This window comes from Eretmochelys imbricata, chromosome 25 (assembly GCF_965152235.1).
Source record: "Eretmochelys imbricata isolate rEreImb1 chromosome 25, rEreImb1.hap1, whole genome shotgun sequence".
Lineage (NCBI taxonomy): Eukaryota > Metazoa > Chordata > Testudines > Cheloniidae > Eretmochelys > Eretmochelys imbricata.
The window spans coordinates 11,541,371-11,559,611 of NC_135596.1; the positions used below are offsets into that span (position 1 = coordinate 11,541,371).

Sequence of the window (18,241 nt, forward strand, 5' to 3'; positions counted from 1 at the left end):
CATAGTTGTGGGAGGAGTGGGTGTCACATAGGGGGTTCAGTGTGTGGATGGGGTTTGTATGGAGATGTTTATAGGGTCTAGGTGCTTATTTGGGAGACACAAGGCATCTTCCCATGTCCTGTAATTCCCCCCTTCCAACCCAGGCAGGTTCGCATTTGTTTGCCTTGTAGGAGGCAGTTGTGATTTTGGGGGTGTCTGTGCAGAACAGGATCCTTAGCCTGTGGAGCCAAGTATTTAGGGGTTAAAGCTATTTTTACCATAAGGCTAAAATTCCCCACTGGAAATTCCCAGCTGACCAGCAAGGTCATGACGGATGGTGCTTACTATCAGGGGGCGGTTCCTACCTAAGTCTTTAAGAGGTGCGTGAGGATGGGACTTCTAGGCAGAAAGAGACCAGCCCCAGGCAGAGTCCATCCAGCTGGTTGGTGTTTTTTAAGAAACAGCTGCCCCTGCAGATCCCTGTCAGAGAAGAGATTAGCCGGAGTGAAAACACTTCCCTGTAGCCACAGCGATGGAGCCAACTCCTCTCCTCCTGCTCCTCAGCCTGGGTTGGACTTGCAGCGGTAAGTTCCCTGGAGACCACAGCAGACCTGAGGCTCTCTCTGGGCTGGAGGGATTGGGGGTTCCCTGCCTTCGCAAAGGGCTGAGCTATTCTTTTCAGCTATTTCTCCATGCTGGTCCTGGCTGCTGCTTTGAAGTTTTCCCTCTTTGCTGTACGCTACACAACTGCTCTGCTGCCTGGTGCGTCTGGGTGAGCAGCTGCGGCTCTGTCCAGATGTGATCCGTGTGCGATGCTCTGTGCCCAGTTTGGATTGGCTGTGCTAGCCTTGGGGTGCTCAGGAGGGGACTCTGTTAACAGAGCTGTCTCCATCCTTGGGTACACGTGGGTCTGTGTTTTCTTCTGTGGTTATACAGTGCTGGGTTCAGTGGGCTCCTGGTTCGTTACCAGGGGTCCTGGGCACTCTGGTAATATAAATAATAATCCCACTTCCTTTCTGATGCCCCCTCTCCACGAACCTCCATTGCACGTGGATCTGTAAGTCACTGATTCATTTTTTCTCCAAGCTTAAACATTGTTAAAACTAAAGGAGTACTTGTGGCACCTTAGAGACTAACCAATTTATTTGAGCATGAGCTTTCAGAACAGGAGGGAAAAAACACATCAGTTTGTCCCCCAGACTTTGACTTTGTCTCGCATGAAATGTCGACACATCTGAATCTCAGAGAACGTTTATTTTAGCTCTTAAAACAATACAAATAGCTCAGAGCCTAATTTCTACATCAGCGGACATATACTGGCCCATAGACAGGTCGACGCAGCATCAGTGGCGTGAGACGTGAGCACACAAGGCTGCCAAGCGCTCTTGGAAATTAATACTCTCGTAATGGTGCCAATGGCTACCACAGTCTCGCTGCCACATTCGGGGCCAGTGCTGGCGTACTTTTCGAAAGAGGCAACGAGATGGCTTTATTGCACAGCTTTCCTTTGGAGACAATCCTTCATACAAACCGCATCCCAGACGGCTGTAGAGCAGGGGCGTTCATATTTTCATAAGGTGGACCACGTTGTAATAGACAGCTAGGCTCATGGGCCCTCTTCCTTCCCATGTGCCGTTGCCCACGCCGCCTCTCCCATTCATGATCACCTGCGGTCCTGCCTCCCCCCGTTCATCACTGAGTTGGCACAGGGACACTGCAGCAATTACCTGCATTGAAAATGAATGTTAGGGAAGCATTTAGGAGCTGACTTAGGGTGCTGAGTACCCACCCCTTCAACTGAAGTTGTGGCAACTGCTAGCTATCAGCACCTCTGACCATCATGCCTTGCGGGTATTTTAGTTGACTTGCAATGCCATCCAGCAGCTGGAAATCAGAGCCATGTAACCAGGAAGTGCGCCACAGACCACCAGTACTGCACTGACAGAAATTTGGGAAGTGCCTTTGCAGAGAGTTAAAGCCAGATCCCCAGCTGGTATAAATCACTGTCACTCCATTGGCTTCAAGGAGCTGGGTCAATTTACTCCAGCTGAGGGTCTGGCCCAGATAGTACATGAGTTGACAGCCTGCTGGGGAAAATGGGAAACGATGAGCTTATGCTCAAATAAATTTGTTAGTCTCTAAGGTGCCACAAGTCCTCCTGTTCTTTTTTGGGCCACTCCAGTGAGTCATTAAAAAGCAAGCTGCTGCCCTCTTGGTCTTTGCGCAGACACTACAGATCCTTGGGTCCTTTTCAGAACAGTCGCGATTTGTGGTTTGTCAAAATTTCCACGCTGTTTGCTATGCACCCCAGAGGTGGCTGCATTTCAGCAGTGTTGTCGGCAGGGCACCTTGAGATGAAAGTCTCTAGTTTGATGTACAAATTCAATCCAAGTCAGTCACGCAAGCTCCTGTTTCTGTAGGTATCCCTCCTCATTCTCTTCTTTAATATCTGCAGTGGTTTTGTAACAAAAAACATTTTTAAATGCATGTGTCATTTTCTTACTTTGACAAACCAAGGTTAAAATCATCTGGATTGAATTAAAATAAAGTATTTAGTGCTTTGTCTTTAAACACAGTAACCAGAATGTGGGATTTGTATGGCTCACCTCTGATTGGCAGCCTGTTCCTACTTCCTGCTGGCTGCCTGGCTCCCAGGAGAGCAGTGCCAGCAGCAGCAGGGGTTAACCAGTGGAGGATGACCGGCGTTTGGCCTTATTTTTTAAGAACCACTTGTAAAATCTTTGTGGGAAGTAGAGTCTCAGATGAAGTTAAACCCAGGCTGTGTTACAGGGAAAATCTCATCCCTTGGAAACGTCTGCAGTTAAATAACAGTCCTTCCACTATAGCGGCATCTTTCCTCCCTGAAGGATCCCGTGGATCGGCACTGAAATGCTGCCACCTCTGAATTGGAAGAAACCTGCCACTGCATTGCATGACAGTTGTGGGGAGGGGGAATCTGAGCCAACAACCCAGAACAAACACTTGCTGTTCTGGAAGGTCTGAGGGGATGTTTGAATGTTTGCGTGCAGTTTTGTTTTTGAGGTCACGACGCAAAGAGGGGAAGTGGAGTGAAAGGGAGACATTCTGCCTCTTTTGAAGATCATGGCAAAATTACCCTTAACTTCACTGGGGCCAGAATTTCACCTCAGATCTGCTACATCTGCAGTGTTACCGACCCTTCCCATTTTATGGCAAGTCATGTGATATTGGGTGTTTTTGAAAAAGCCCCAGTTCCATGAGTCCTGTGATTATGGGAGCATCTCCGCTTTAAAAGCGGAACAAGAAAAGTTGCCAGCCCTCTTGATTGTGGAGGTGACCTGAGTGCACCCTAGCGGCTCAGAAACCAGAACACTGAACTCAAAATCTCACCATGTCTGTGCTGCCCTTTCCATTGGGAACAGCTGCCTTAGCTAGCGCTGGGTATTTACTGCGCTTCTCTGAATGACCCTGGTTTTCTCCACTTGCTGCTTTCCCCCTTCCCTCCCCTCCACCCAGGCCAGCTGACCGTGCTGCCCCAGGAGCCGCTGGTTGAGATTGGAGGATCCATTCAGTTGAACTGCTCCTTGGACTGTCCAGATGGGAAGCCCCAGTGGAAGGGGCTGGACACCAACCTGGGGAACATCATCTCCACCCCCACCTATACCCTCCTGCTCATCACCAATGCTGCCACAGCCATGGAGGGCACAAAGTTCTGCATTGGGAACTGCCAAGGGAAGTCCTACCAGGGGTCAACCAACCTGCAAGTATACTGTAAGTGCCCTAGGTCGATACAGTTACCCACCAGCTGCATGACAGTCTAGACTCCAAACACCTTGTAGCCCAAAGGGGACACAGTCCAATTGAAACCTAGAGGTTTTACCGTCACATTGGCCTGGTGTTTTTCTGACCCAGGCAAACAAGAGGAACTGACCAACCGTGCTGGGGAACCAGCCAAACCAACCCTGCGCAAAAAGTACTGCCAACTCACAAAGACTTCAGAATGAAAGAAAACCACTTCCCCCTGCATCCCTTTCAGTTCCTGTTGCCTCCAGAGCTATTCGCAACAAACGTCAGATAAGGGGCACGTGAATGGCTGTCGCTTTGCAGATGATATAGGATCAGGCCCCCAATCTCCCACCCTCCCCGCTTCACAGAATCCAGCTAACGTTGGGACTGCCACACTAGCAGCCCAATGGTCCATCTCAGCTGGTATCACGACACTGACCGAGGTAGAATGTTTTGAGGAAGGTACCAAGCCTTCAGAACACATCTCATTATGCCATCCTGTACCTTAGGATTCTTCCTGGCCCAGCTGATGATCAGTTTATGTCCAGAAGCATGAGGATTAATCACTAAAATGCAGCCACTTCTGGGGTGGAGGACGGCCACAAACCAGGGCAAGAGAGTAGTTAAGATCAGGGTCCCGGTTCTCAGAGGTGAGGGGCACCCACAGCAGCCACTGGAGGCAATGGGAGCTGCTGGTACCCAGCCCCTCTGAAAATCAGGCCCTGGGGTTCAAGGTCTGACTTGAAGGGCCCTCCCCACTGCATGGACGTCCTCTGGCAGATGCGGCCATGGTATAAATGGGCCAGGAATGTAGTTTTGTGGCTCCTAGAGTGGATCAGAAATTGGCCACTGTTCCCAGGACTGATCTCTGTAATGAATCGTTAGGGGAAGAGGGCAGGAATTGATTGCATCCCACTCACTCCCCTCTGCATGGATTCTCTGCAGATGCCACACCTGACAGTACGTGCACTTCACACCTGACGTCAGCGGGTGGGATCCTCAGAAGGGGCAAGTTTCTTACAAGCATTGGCCACTCCCGGCCCTGATCCCCCTGGGCGCTCTGTTCCATGGTAGGTGATGTAGCTAGGAAGCCCGTTCCTCACCTGCCATTCTTTTCTCAGCTCTTCCAGATACATTGCAGCTGGAAACCCAACCAAAGGAGCTGGTGGCTGGGCAGCCAGCCCATCTCCACTGCTCTATTAGCAAGGTGTATCCGCCTGGCTCCTTGACTCTGAGCTGGTATCGGGGGGACCAGAGACTGGAGAGCCCAGACCCTGAAGAAGTGGCTGATGACGAGGAGCTGTTCAGTTATGACTCTGAGCTGGAGGTCCCAGGGGAGAAGGTGACGGAGGGCACCGAGTTCAGGTGTGAGGTGGTGCTCCTCTTGCCGTCAGAAAGGCATTTCCACCAGGACACAGCGGTAACTGTCAGCACAAAAGGTAAGTCTTGGAGACCTGAGCTAGGGATCTTAGCATGGTGGGTGTGCAACTTCTGCCACAGCCATTTCCCCATGTCACTTGCAATACTTGTCTGCTGGGGATGAGAAAAGCTCCTGCTTCCATGCTGCTAATATGAACTCTGTGTGGTCTGTGATGCCCTAGGCAGCATGGGAACCAGGGTAGCGCCAAGCTGAATGGGCCTGAATCCACCCATGTAAAGGACCTTTTGCTAAACACTTCCAGCTCTCCAGGAGAGATGCACTGCTTCCTCTCAGATCCTGGCACCTCCCCTTTACCCCACCAGATCTTGATTCATTCTGTTATCCCACCCCATGCATCCTTCCTCCTAGCCCAGGGGTGGGCAACCTTTTTGGCTCAAGGGCCACATCGGAGTGAGAAACTGTATGGAGGGCCAGGTAGGGAAGGCTGTGCCCCCCAAAGAGCCTGGGCCCCAGGACCCCACCCCCATCTAAACCCCCCTGCCCCCTGACAGGCCCCCTAGAACTCCCATGCTCTATCCAACCCCCTTCGTTCCCTGACCCCTTACCGCCCCCCACCCAGAACCTCTGCCCCATCCAACTGCACCCTGTCCCCTGACTGCCCCCCGAGACCCGCTACCCAGCCGTCCCCTTACCATGCCCCTCAGAGCAGCAGGAGCTCGCAGCCCTGCTGCCTGCACAGCGGCATAACTGGAAGGGAGGGGGAACAGCAGGGGCGGGGCCATGGGGCTAGCCTCCCTGGCCAGGAGCTCAAGGGCCGGACAGGACGGCCCCGCGGGCCAGATTTGGTCCCCGGGCCGTAGTTTGCCCACCTCTGTCCTAGCCCCAGATACTCTTCTCCTGAGTCCTCTTTCTAGCCCACACTGTGGAGTTAGGGATCAAGGGAAGGGCCCCATGTGTGCTAGTCCTCTTCCTTGTCTAGGGCCCTAATCCCAAGGATCCCGCCTTAGCCCACACACAGCTGGCATACAAGATGCCTGTGTGGGGTCTGAGGCATATATGAAGGGGAGAGCAAAGCAGGGGATAGGGCTTGAGGTTTCTGACACAGCCGTATCTCTGGAGCTGGGCTCAGAGGGGTGGAGGGAGCCAGCAGCCACTTCAATCCCCTCCCAGGGGATGGAGGATTATTTGGTGACAGCCGTGGTCAGAAGGTCACCTACCTGGCTTGCATGATCACAGCACCTTAAGGACAAGGGCACGGTGTATTTGTAGCCAAGCATCAAGAGACTAATTCAAACCTTCTATTTACAGCTGTAGCAGAGAAGCCCATAACTGAGTCAGTCACTGGCCAAGAGAATCCCAGAACTGAGTCTCTGGCTACTACAGAGAAGCCCCCTGCTACTGATTGCAGCCCCACAACTGGGCTTTTGGCTACTACAGGGAACTCCGCCACAGAACTGACTTCTGCAGAGAGCCCTACCCCAGAGTTCCCTGTCACATCGCATAAGCCCAGTGGCAAAGCCACCTCGGTCCACTGGCTGGCGACCACAGAGACCCTGGCCACCGAGTCCAGGGTGGCTTCACAGAACCCCAGTGCAGGCTCAGCCACAACAGACTGGAGCCCCCGCAGTGGCTTGAGTTCTGGGCCAGAGAGCCCCACCGCAGGGGATGTGGCTAGCACAGAGAGCGCCCTGACCAGGAAAGCCACTAGTGGCCAGAGCCCCAGAACAAAGTCTGTCTGCAACCTTCTGATCTGGCCTGTCCCTCCTAAAGGGACCACCGGGGAAGCCCTGAAGATCATATGCGAGGCAGAGTGTGGTGAGAATGTTACCATCAAGTGGGTGAAAACCCCTGTGGCGCTGTCTCAGTACCAGGAGGAGGCATCCGAGGGCAAATCCACCCTGACAGTTGACCGTGTAGGTCTCGACTACCAAGGGATCTATCAATGCGTCATGCTGAGCAGGAGACTCCAGGTGGCAAGCCTGAACGTTGCTGTGTCTACTGGTGAGTGGCTGCCAAGGGCTTTGCAGTCAGGCGTGGTTGGTCGCTGTGGGGAGGTGCAGGCCAGCCCAGGGAGGAGGCGTCGGCGTCCCTGTGATTGTGTGTGTTTCCTCCCCCGATCTGTCCTCCCACAGGGAACACCAGAACACAAACTACAGCTTCTGGTCAGCATGACCCTCTGACCAAACCCAGTGGTGGGGGGAGAGGCGGCGCGCGCGTGTTCAAGGGCCAAGCATTACATGGGTCTTAGCCACCCGCTCTTCTTGGTTGTTGAACGCTACAGTGAATAATGGCTGGGGAAAGTTGCTGGGTTGCCCTGAAATTCCATCCACAGGTACTAGGACAACACGGGCAGCGGCCGTGCAAGTTTCCCTGCCCATGTGCCCTAACCCGGGGCTGGAGGGATCAATCTCTGGGCACGAGCCTGTTAGCCTAGACAGCCCATTAAATCCTCTCTGCTGAGGCTGCTGATCAGTGCCACTGGCCCTGGGGGCCCATGAGATGTGAAGATGCAGCTGTTGTTGGTGGCTGGCTGGAGAACCACCCGCTGGTGCAAAGGAAGCTTAAGACACCACGACCCATGCTGTGATGTTTATACTTGCTGATTGTTGAGATGGAGCCCTGCTAAAGGCTCAGGCACGGCAACTGACAATTTCTCTTGTCTCTTCTTTGCAGCTATCTTCAGCACTGACTCTGCCATCGCAGTCGGGACGGCAGGCTCTCTCCTGGGCCTGATAGTCACAGCGTTTGCATCATATCGCCTGTGGAGACGACTCCACCCACCGGGCATGAAGAGCCCTAAGGGGAACAGCGTTTAGGTGCCTGTGGCCCCATTGCGACTCGTTTTGAACATTCATCCTCTTTCCACTGACAAGGTTGCCTGTTGTTACAGAAAGCTTGGTATTAGACCCAGCTAGGCCTCTTGGACTGCACCTGTCCAGAGACGGGAGTGGAGGAGCTGTCTGATGCTTGGGCCACTGCTGGGAGAGCTGGGTAAATGGCCAAGTTGAAAGCTGCCCAGCAGAGCTGAGCAGAACTGTAGGTTGACCAGTCTCTTTCCTTTCCTCCACTTCACTCCTTGGCATCATGGTTCCCTCTGGTTTCAAGTGCAGTGGGAGCATTTTGGTCCAAAATGCAGGCAGTTGCTGAGACTTGGCTCCTACAGACACACCTGTGTGACTAACACATGATTTAAGAGCTTCCCAATGGAGATGAACAGGTCACAAGTATCAGGGTACAGCAGTTTCTAAAACAGACCACTGGATTTCCTCTTCACGGTATATTGAAAACTTTTGCCTTGGTTGAGGCCTCCGGCTGAGGAGATGCCAGTAACATGTCCTGTGGGATTGGTTTGAAATCCCTTTCTGGATCTGCCTCGTTCGTTTTGATGTTGGCTTCTTATTTCAAACTCTCTGGGGTCAGTTGCTCCTGTTTTTGTTCCTAAGTATGTTATGTTTTTCCAGTGGGGGTGACAAAGAAGTGGGGGGGGGGATTCCAGGTGCATCGAGGGTTGGCTAGGGAGGGACTAGGTGAGAATATGCTCAGCCTTAGCCCCTTGGAACTGAGTGGAGACTTTAAGCAAATGCACAACAGTGACGAACTATCAGCTCTGTACCGCTCCTACAGCTCTAGGCCCTGGGTTTCTTTGCGCTGATACTTTGCAGCCTCAGCCTCTCACTCTGAGACGGGGTGGCAACTCCTTCTGGAGAGGGCTGTGGGGCAGCTGCCTGGGTTCCTTCCACACCAAGATCGTACATGCGCCAGCCCCTGTACTGACTTCAGTTTCCATCCCATCCTTATCTGTGTATTTAAAATGTCCTAAGAAACCCCTCCCAACTGCTGTAATCTATCCAAGCTGGCTGCTTGTAAATAACCTGTATTAAATGTTGATAATGCAGTAGACCTGCTGTGTTCACTGAGTTTCTGTTATGTAGTAAGATCTGCTGCTCTAATAAAGATCTATTTTTACATATTCCCTGTAGTGGTTTCCTTGGCAAGTATTGCTCCTCTTTACCCTGGCCCTACTGTTTGCCTGCAGCAGCAGGGCCACATGTATGCTTGTATTCCCCACAGATGGGGGCAGGGAGGGCACAGAACTGCTCGCAGAATCGCCCCATGAGTATATTCCTGTGGGCATTTTGACTTCAGCCGGATTTAATGGGTGCCATCAAAATCTGCAAGAGGCACCAAATTGCAGTTAGCTGATTAGCTGCTGCCTTGATGGCTCTAAAACGGCACACCTGGCTCTCCTGGCTGAAGCAGAGGCATGCTTCCCTTGATCCGAGAGAGATGGGAATCCCAGAAACACCTTACCGAGAAAAACCAGCTCTCCCTGAGTCCAACAAACAGAACCACGCCACCTGTGCTCCACACACTCCCGGCCTCTCCCATCAGCCCGAGGTCTCAGTTCCTTATGACACAGCAGCACGTCTCTCTCCACTAGTTCACATGTAACCATCTCAGCAAGGAAATCCCCAAGGCTGGGGCCTGGGCTGCCATTGATGGCCCCTGGGGAAACTTCCCCGAGCAAACGCTGCTGTTCTGAACTTAGGTTCCTGCTTGCTGGGCTCAAGCCCTGTCAGGGCACGGGAAGCAAGGACAGAGATAAAGGAGCAATCACAGAAACAAGCCCATTTAGTCCTAATCAGTCAATAGGTGCTTTAGTCCTCCTCCTGCCCAGCAGGGTGGAACAGCCCTGGGCCTAGTAGGGTCAGTACTCTCACATTCCTACTCCTGCAGGAGGCCTAGCATTTGTGCTCAGCCAGGGATGACTGTGGCCGAAGCAGCTGCCAAGCGAGGAAGTGAGTGTGGCTTTGTCCATGCAGGGAAAGCTGTGGTGTTGTATGAAGCCCAGTAGGTCACCTTGGGGAAGCACAGAAAGCCCAGCTGGGTCATTGGCCATGGCAGAGCTGGTCCAGTTTCTCCTTGCAGCTGCAGCACTCAGAGCTGTCACTCAGGCTACGGGCCACACATCTGGTGGCTGGGGCCAGGACTTCAGAAAGGGGCCAGAGAGGGCCAGAACAGAGAGCTGCTCCCCTCCCTAGTAAGGTTAGGGGCAGGTTGGGGACACAGGAGAAAGGGACAAGATCCCTTTGCAAAGAACTTGGCTACAGCCCATCTCAAAGTTCTCTGTAGTGCAGGAAAAGTGACAGCTTGGGGCTTGCATGTCTGGAATTAAGCACTCCATTCCTGCCTCTGTTCCTTGTGCCTGAGAGAACGCCTCTCTCCGGGCCCTGCTCTCGGAAAAGTATCACTGCTCTGTGGCAACTTCTCTGTGTGTGTCGGAAGTCGGACATCCCAGCAAGGGCGGGTGGAGTCTCCTTCTGCTCTCTGACCTCTCAGCTCCACTGAACAAATACCAGATTCAGAACTTGCTCAGGAACCCACCACCTGCAGCAACCACACACCCCCACTTACAGGAAAGGAGATCTCCCGCACATTCAGCTGGAAGGGGATATTAATGCATCAGAATATAGTTTCCCCGGTTGGAATCAAAGCTAGGATACTGGGGTTAACAAAGGCCTCACAGCTTGTGTACTCAGCAACCAGAATGGGTACAGTTTAAAAAAAAAAAAAAAAAATCCCTAGCGATCTGTAGTCCCTCTGATTGTGAGCCGTAGCAGCTGCAGTGGGGTACAGCGGGAAGTGCTCTTCCCTCCTAAAATCAGCACCAGTTCCTGCGTGTTACCTAAAGGTCTCCCCTCCAAACACTGCCCTGGCCCAGCCCTGTGTAGCACAAGAGCAGATGAAGTCCTAGCTAAGGTGGAAAGACTGCAGGCTGCTGCCATGTTCCCAGTTATTAGCAGCCAAGGTTTGTTGCTTTGAGTTCAGAATGTACAAGCAAAAAAACAAACCACCTTTATTTAAAAACGAAACACAAATCCCTGCACATTCTCAAAGAGCCCCTCCTCCGGCTCCCGCACAAACTGCTGTTTTAAAGCGGCAACCAAGGGTAGCCTCATGTTCCGTAACAGGCTTCTTGTTAAAGCACAGCCTGCCTGCTGCTGGCACATCTCATGGGCCACTGCCACTGCCCCGTTCTGCTGCCACAAAGCAGATTAAAGGGCAACACCATCCAGTTGCCAGCTGCTCCATTTAAGTTTTCTTTCAATACGAGGAGACTTTTGATCCCTGCCCGCTGGGAGGGAGATTGATCGGAGATGTTTGCTGGGCTGCTGTTTCAAGTGAACAGCGCTGGACAATGAAACCTCTATTCAGAGAGCAGGCAGCCGAAAAGCTTCCCTAGCACCAGCCTCCCAACATACCCCAACGCCACCTCAAGACCCACTTCTCACAGGTAGAGGGCAGCTCACTCAACCCATGGCATGTTGTGGGGCAGTCTCTGTGTGATCCATTTGGAACTGGACTAGGACTATTGCACACTTATGACCGGCACTGTTGTCCTGAACAGCTGAGCTGAAAGGCCAGTGTTTGGCCTATCTTGACTGTGGCTGAAAAGTCCCATGCCTTCTGGGAACCCCCTGCCAGTCTGAAGACTGTTTTACACCAAAATTACAAACTTCAGGGTTTATAGAGGTAACACCCCACTTTTCTGCCATGATTAATGGAGTGATGGCTACACCACTGGAAGGGCAATCCAGTAGTGGCATACGCCGCTCCCTGACCTCAGTGCTTTTGGTGAAGCCAAAAAGCACCTTTGTCTCTGCACTGATGCAATTTGGTTCAGAGCAGTGCTTTTGGTTCCAGAAGAATGGACCACTTCCCTCCCTGGTAAAGTCCTAACTCTGGCATCCAAATGCACACCTCAACAGAAACCAGCTGCACATCTGTGCTTACAAGCCAGGCCCCCGTGCTAGCACAGAGGGGCTGTGTTGTAGCTGTCATCAGACCCCTGCATTGCTCTAGCTTTGGGTAGGAATCAAGCAATCCTTTGTCTTCCTTTGATGCTTTTGTTTAAAACCCCCTTTAGTAGCCCTCACGTCCCTGACTATTTGCAGGCAGAATGAGTTATGCTGGCCCAATTCTGTAGAACTAACTTTATGAGCTTGTTTATTAGTGACCACGAGAAAATACTCAGTTAAACGCTGTCATTGGGCTGGAGCCCGTCCCTCCTTGGGAGGTGGGCGTGTTGGGGGAAAAGAGGGAAAATCTCCAGTGGTTCACATACACTCCTCTCAAGTTTGCTCTCCAGCCCTTCTTCTGTCAGGAAGTAGAGGTCCAATGCTTGCTCCCTGGAGAATAAAGCATTAGATCAAAGATTCTTGGAGGTGGGGACCTTCTTTACTTGCAAGGTCTGGCCATCACTGCAGAACACAGTAAGGTGGATGAGCTTAACTGAACTACAGTGACAGATTACAGCGAAAGCCTCTAAGGGACATGGTACAGAATTCCACCCAGAAGACGCTGCTGCCACATTGAGGTAGGTGCGTGATAAGAAACATGACGTTGACAGGCTCATGATTTAAAGCAGCTGCAGGCAGCATTTACAGTAACTGAGTGGCCACAAGAGCACTCTCCATCAAGCAGACTATGCAGCTGCTTCCTGGAAACCATTCTGTTTGGTATTTGTCTCAAGAGTGCATGGAATCATGATAATGCAGATGCATCCAGTCAGAAACAAGCCCCCCGCCCCCAGGAGGTGGAACACCAGGCCCTATCAGCCCTTTTTCCCTTCACCCAAACCTCAGGTGCACTAGACACATTCCTACAGCATTGAAACCAAGATGAGGGGGATGGGGGGATAAACAGAGGCAGCAGAAGCGAAGAGGCCCACTGCAGTTTGTAGTGTAGTGTATGAAAGACCAGCTGCATCTGTGGGACAGATGGCAGCATGGCTAAGCAGCGCTCTGCTCAGATCTGAGCTTGGAACACGGAAGACCTCTGTCCTGGATTAAATTGGCAAGTGTCACCGTCCTGCAGGGTGTTTAAGAAGCGGGATCACAAGGGAACCTTTGGTCAGGCTGTGAGCCAGAGTCCAGCCATCTGATAGCAGCTTCTGCACCAGTACCGCTGTACCAATATCATCTGTGCACAGCCACTGCCCGCAGCTTCCCGGTCATCGGGGACCACTATAACCAGCATGGCGCTGGAGCTGCTCCAAACCCCAGGCTCTTTATCACACATACTCAAGGTTCTGCCTCCCTTCCGTAAGGCACAGCTTTTGTGCTGGGTTTCAGCACATTCCCAGCCTCGCTCAGAGTATGGGCAGACTCCAAGACTGGGGCAGCCTAAGCAAGTTAGACTGATCACAGCTGCACGGAAGCAGGACCCAAGACTGTGCACGCTCCTAGCCATGGACCGTGCGCTGGTGCTTCAGTAGGTTGGACTTGTGGTTAAAGGACTTGGAGCAGCATTTGCAGCTGAACTGCTTCTGGTTCTGGTGAGTTCTCTTGTGCTGCAGGAAGGTGGAGAAGTGGGTGAAGCTCTTGGGGCAGCGCTCGCACTTGAAAGGCCTCTCACCTGTGTGGATGCGCTGATGCTCCTTGACGGAGGCTTCCCATTTGAACCTCTTGCTGCACTGGGAACACTTGAAAGGCTTCTCCTCGGTGTGGATGCGGAGATGCTTGATGAGGCAGGATGTGCGCTTGAAGCGCTTGGCGCACACGTCGCACTGGAAGGGCGCCTCGTCCGAATGGACCTTGCTGTGCTTGGCCAGGTCCCCAGCCAGCTTGAAGTGCTTGCCACAGGCATCGCAGCAGTGGGGCCGACTGTCCGAGTGGACCAGGCGGTGCTTAATGAGGTCAGCGCAGCGGATAAACTTCTTCTGGCAGGTCTCACAGTGGTAGGGCCGCTCGCCTGTGTGGATGCGCTGGTGCTCCTGGAAGTTGGAGAGGTGCTTGATGTCCTTCTTGCAGATGTTGCAGCGGTAGAACTCCAGGGGAACAGCCGCACGGCTGAGGAGCCGCTGAGATCGCTTCCGCTTTCTCCTGATTGGGGACTTTGGAGAGCTTTTCCCTGCTTCCATGATGTTGGAGATCACACCTGGCAAAGCAAGGATTTATATAACACTGTATGCGCTTGCTCTGCACTTTACGGAGCATGAAAGAAGGCAAGGTCCCCACTTGGAGGGCCTTCCAGTCTAACGCAGGCAATTACGGGGCATCATTTCAGGCTGTTAGAAACTCCAGTGATCAGTGCCAGAGATTTAATGACAGAAGCAGCTCTGAAGGAGGGCACAGGAATAGCAAGTTGGTCCAAAGGCAGGAGGCATCATGAAAGAAGGGGGGGAGTGGGAGAATCAAAGGAACAGCTGGGAAAGAGGATGCAGAACATAGGGAGGAGGAGGAGGAAGTGTGAGCACATGCTTTCTCATTAACCACACGCTGCCCTTTCCCTGGTACCCTTCCCTCTCACGACACCGGTTAGCTCAGATTACCCCATTCTACACACGGGGCAAGAGAGCTCAAGAAAGGTCAGACAGTGCCCGAGCGGGGACAACAACCCAGGCCTCCTGCTTCCATCGCTTGCTCTACCCGCTAGGCCCAGCCACCTGGTGAAAGGGCTTTGTCTGGGCGGGCCACATGGCGGGAAGGAGTAACCCGCATCCTCCCCTCACAGCCCCGCCCCAAGCATGCAACTGTTGGAGGGATTCAGCCCCCCATTAGCCCAGCCCCCTCCCTCCCACAGCTCCCGCCGAAGGGGGCCGAGCCCAGGCCCGTTACACACCCTCCCAAACCGTAGGGGGACCCTAGAACCTGCAGCCCCGCCCAGAGCACGGGGGGGTCCCCCTCCCCCAAAACACCGGGGCCGCCACCCGCAATACAGGACCCGCATTACCTGCGCACGCCAGGCCGGGAGCAGGAACCGCGCTAACTCAGGAGATCGTCAGCACACGCCCCCACCCGACTTCCTTCGTGAGGGAAGAGGTCAAAGGGCACCGGATAGAGAAACCCAGGTCAGAGGTCAGCGTCCTTAGATACCTGTTGCTAGGCAAGGGGCATTTGCCCACACTAACTATGGTAGCCGAGGCTGTTCCGGGGTGTGGCCGGATGTAGACCCCGGGGGTGCGGGGCCAAGGTTCACCGCAGTCCCAGGGACATAGGGACGGAAGGTACCAGAACTAAAATGGAGGTGACCACGCTTCATTGCCCACAGTCAAGATGGCCACCCCCAGCGCTTTCTCTGATTGGCTTAGAATTGAGCAAGATGGCGGCCACCGGCTTCCCTCGCCGGCTGATTGGCTGCAGGGGTGCAAGATGGCGACCAACAGTCTTCTTCACCCACTGATTGGCTGAGAGCAAGTAATATGTCGGACAGACGGGTCCTCACCAACTGATTGGTAGCCCGCAGTCAAAATGGCGGTAGAGTAGCCTCACTGCCCACAAGCAAGATGGCGACCTGCGAGAAGCGGCGCTCAGCCCCGGCCCCGGCCCCGGCGACCGGGAGCGGGCTCGTGGAGCCGGTTCGGGCGGGAGGTGGAGGCCGGGAACCGGAGAGCGAGGCCGAGTTCCTGCTCCAAGCCGGGGTCACGTCCATGGTGCGGGAGGCGCTGCTGAAGGTGCTGGAGGCCCGGCCCGAGGAGCCCGTCTCCTTCCTGGCCAGTTACTTCGAAAAGCTGGTGCTGAGCGGCCCCCAGGGCGGTGCCGCCGGAGACCGGCACGGGCAGCAGCAGCGCCTCGCCCGGGCCCTGTGGTACGTGCGCCTGGCCCACCATTCACACAGGTGCGGAGCGTGAGCTGGAGGACGGGGGTGCGGGGCGAGACTACAACTCCCGGCATGCCTCAAGCCAGGCCCGGTATAACTTTCTCTGGGCCGGCGAGTAGAGCATTCTGGGAGTAGTCGTCTTTGTGAGGCTGCTGCTCTGAAGGGTAAGCAATGCATGATGGGACTTGTAGTCTTCATGGCTGTATTAATACTGGGCTTTTCCTGCCCTCTTGTTAGTTAAGGGGGTCCGCACATGCCAGGGGTGGTAGTCTCTACAGTCTGCTGAGAGAGCAGGGCCAATGGGGGTTGGCAGTGCCTTTGGCCTGCTCATCCTTGACTATTCTGTCCTTGGTGCCACAGCCTTGCACAGCAGGTGCGGGGCAGGGGACTGATGCTCTGCAAATCAGGTGTGAGGGAAAACTATCCCTGGGCCCAGATAAGCTTAAGTGCTATTCATATCATACACTCTGAAGAGTAAGCAAACCTGCTTGCCTTGCTTTGCTGTCCAGAGCACTGGATTAAAGAGGATGGAGCGTTGGCAGACAGTGGGTGTGGGGCTCAATGTTGTTCAGTATAATTCATCTTGCATGGCTGGAAAATGTATCCAGAACTCTGGATGGACTGGGCTGTTGCAAGCTTCGCCCAGTTATATTTTGGTAGCTGTTGCTTTAGCTATGGATCTGTAACTTGGAACTTCCCCCTCCGCACCAGACCCAACCTTGCCTGCTAACAAATTATTTGATTGTGTGTCATGGCAGGACTGCCTTTAACAACAACGTCAGCATGGCTTACGAGTGCCTAAGTGCTAGGGGCAGGAGGAAGAAGCCAGGTGTCAATGGCAAAATCTACAGTGAGTTGCTCAAGAAGATCTGCCAAGATGGGGAAGCGCCTGAAGAGGTTGTTTCTTCTTTGCTGAGGAAGATCCAGTGCCGGGACCATGAGGCAGTGCCTTTCGATGTCTTCCGCTATGGGGTGCTCAGCTGCTTCGTGCTTCTTGAGTTTGTGGCCAAGGCTGATACTTTGTACGATGTACTTGATGATGGTTCTGGCGTGGCGGATAAAAGGGTTTGCCAGGCAGTCCTAGGCACTCTGGAAGATGCTCTTGGAGCCAGCGACTTCTCTGTGCCCATCCGTTACTTGGAGGCCGGCTCCAAACTGGGACCAGACTGTTTGGCTTTGGCCATGGACAAAGCATTGCTAGAGAGGAAGATTTGCTCCTCCATGAACAGGGAAGAGTTTCTAACGAAAGCCACAGCCCTATTCATTGCAAAAGTAAAACCCATTGACTGACACTCTCAAGTGGGAACAACACTCCCTGTGTTCTCCTATGCTTCAAACGGAGCAGATTATTGTGGGGAAACACCAAATCCTGGGAATTCAGTAGGCCACAGGAGGAGCAAGGTGGGCCTGCCAGGTCCTGTCCTGGCCTGAAGAGCTCTGGATCTACTTGACTAGAGAATGCTTGTCTTAAATTTCCTATTCACCTCCTAACTCCATCCTGAACACTTTAAATGTCAGCCACCTGTAGCATTTGATCTGCTGGCTTGTATATCCAGAACTGAGACCCTCCCTTTTTAAAATGCCTGTTTATTTTCAATAACTATTATAAACCTCTGCTTATAGCTTGGGGAACATCCAGGGAAGCCCAGGAATTACAGGGCAGTGCTAGAAACTAAAAATGAGCCAGTATGGCCTGAGCACAGGACTGGGAGTTAGGGACTTCTGAGCTGTGGTCTTGGCTCTGCCACTGATATATTTTGTAACTTTGGGCAAGTCACTTAAGTTCTGTTTTTCCTGTCTGTAAAATGGGGGTAATACCTTCCTCGGAGGGCTGTGGTGAGGCATAACAAGTAAGTGCAGCACTTGGAGGCTCTAAAGTGCTATTTCAGTGTTAAGTGATGTAATTTTGTTAAATAGGTAAGATGACAAATATCTGTCAAGAAATGAGATTTCATCAAAAGCAGAGGCTAGTTCTGTGTTGGCCAGTGGCTGAATTTCAGAACCCTATATTAGCATTAAACTATTCAGAGTATTTCATCATATTGCAATTTACTAAACTGCATCCTGTAATCTGGACCCTCAAAAACAGAGATCATACCTGACTGGTAATCTATAAAGCAAAACTGCCGTATATTACAGATTTGCTAGTAAGTTTGGAATTTAAACACCAAATAATGAAGCAAAAACTGGATAAGTTCTAATTCCCTTATGGGCTAATACACCTTGCTACGTTTACTTCAACAGGCGATGCTGGTTGGACCACATCTTATTTATTTGTGAGTTTAGATCTATAATTATTCATGCAATTATTTGTTTGTTAGAGGACATTAAACTGTTTAAACTTTTAGTTTGGCTGTAAACATCTTTCTTTACTGCATGGTAGCCTTTACTGTCAGCAAGGCTGCATTTTATAGCACCCTTTCTGTGAGGATTTCAAAGCACTGGCAGCCCCTGTGAATTTAAGAAACATCCCCATTTTGTAAAAGGGGCAGCAGGGGGAGAAACAGAGGGGGA

General features: G+C 52.6%; 3 protein-coding genes across 6 annotated transcripts; 2 read left to right on the top strand and 1 right to left on the bottom strand.

The window, feature by feature from the left end:
- Positions 1 to 69: 69 nt before the first annotated feature.
- On the top strand, positions 70 to 9,095 carry MADCAM1 (mucosal vascular addressin cell adhesion molecule 1). Its single transcript, XM_077841883.1, has 5 exons — positions 70 to 563; positions 3,475 to 3,729; positions 4,866 to 5,183; positions 6,434 to 7,126; positions 7,799 to 9,095. Exons 1-5 carry the CDS (start codon positions 512 to 514, stop codon positions 7,939 to 7,941), a joined length of 1,461 nt encoding a protein of 486 aa, XP_077698009.1. The 5' UTR covers positions 70 to 511; the 3' UTR covers positions 7,942 to 9,095.
- LOC144280114 (uncharacterized) lies at positions 1,215 to 14,956 on the bottom strand. Of its 4 annotated transcripts, XR_013348733.1 has the most exons (4): positions 14,861 to 14,956; positions 13,544 to 14,065; positions 1,769 to 2,428; positions 1,215 to 1,706 (listed from the first exon to the last, which is right to left on the bottom strand). XR_013348733.1 is itself a non-coding variant. In XM_077841886.1 (3 exons), exons 2-3 carry the CDS (start codon positions 14,046 to 14,048, stop codon positions 2,376 to 2,378), a joined length of 558 nt encoding a protein of 185 aa, XP_077698012.1. In that variant the 5' UTR covers positions 14,049 to 14,065; positions 14,861 to 14,956; the 3' UTR covers positions 1,215 to 2,375. The 4 variants fall into 4 exon arrangements, 3 of the variants coding, with proteins under 3 accessions (XP_077698012.1, XP_077698013.1, XP_077698011.1); XM_077841886.1 differs by having other exon boundaries at positions 1,215 to 2,428; XM_077841887.1 differs by lacking the exons at positions 1,215 to 1,706; positions 1,769 to 2,428 and adding an exon at positions 10,975 to 12,315.
- Positions 14,957 to 15,413: 457 nt separating this feature from the next.
- TPGS1 (tubulin polyglutamylase complex subunit 1) lies at positions 15,414 to 18,074 on the top strand. The gene is made up of 2 exons (XM_077805372.1): positions 15,414 to 15,745; positions 16,486 to 18,074. Exons 1-2 carry the CDS (start codon positions 15,414 to 15,416, stop codon positions 17,015 to 17,017), a joined length of 864 nt encoding a protein of 287 aa, XP_077661498.1. The 3' UTR covers positions 17,018 to 18,074.
- Positions 18,075 to 18,241: the final 167 nt, after the last annotated feature.

Bases quoted from the DNA above. Each gene is read 5' to 3' on its own strand.
- MADCAM1 (XM_077841883.1), top strand. From the start codon at position 512: ATGGAGCCAACTCCTCTCCTCCTGCTCCTCAGCCTGGGTTGGACTTGC. The intron at 3,730-4,865 runs GTAAGTGCCCTA...TTCTTTTCTCAG, and splicing joins AACCAACCTGCAAGTATACT to CTCTTCCAGATACATTGCAG. The intron at 7,127-7,798 runs GTGAGTGGCTGC...TCTTCTTTGCAG, and splicing joins GAACGTTGCTGTGTCTACTG to CTATCTTCAGCACTGACTCT.
- LOC144280114 (XM_077841885.1), bottom strand. From the start codon at position 14,048: ATGGAAGCAGGGAAAAGCTCTCCAAAGTCCCCAATCAGGAGAAAGCGG.
- TPGS1 (XM_077805372.1), top strand. From the start codon at position 15,414: ATGGCGACCTGCGAGAAGCGGCGCTCAGCCCCGGCCCCGGCCCCGGCG. The intron at 15,746-16,485 runs GTGCGGAGCGTG...GTGTCATGGCAG, and splicing joins CTGGCCCACCATTCACACAG to GACTGCCTTTAACAACAACG.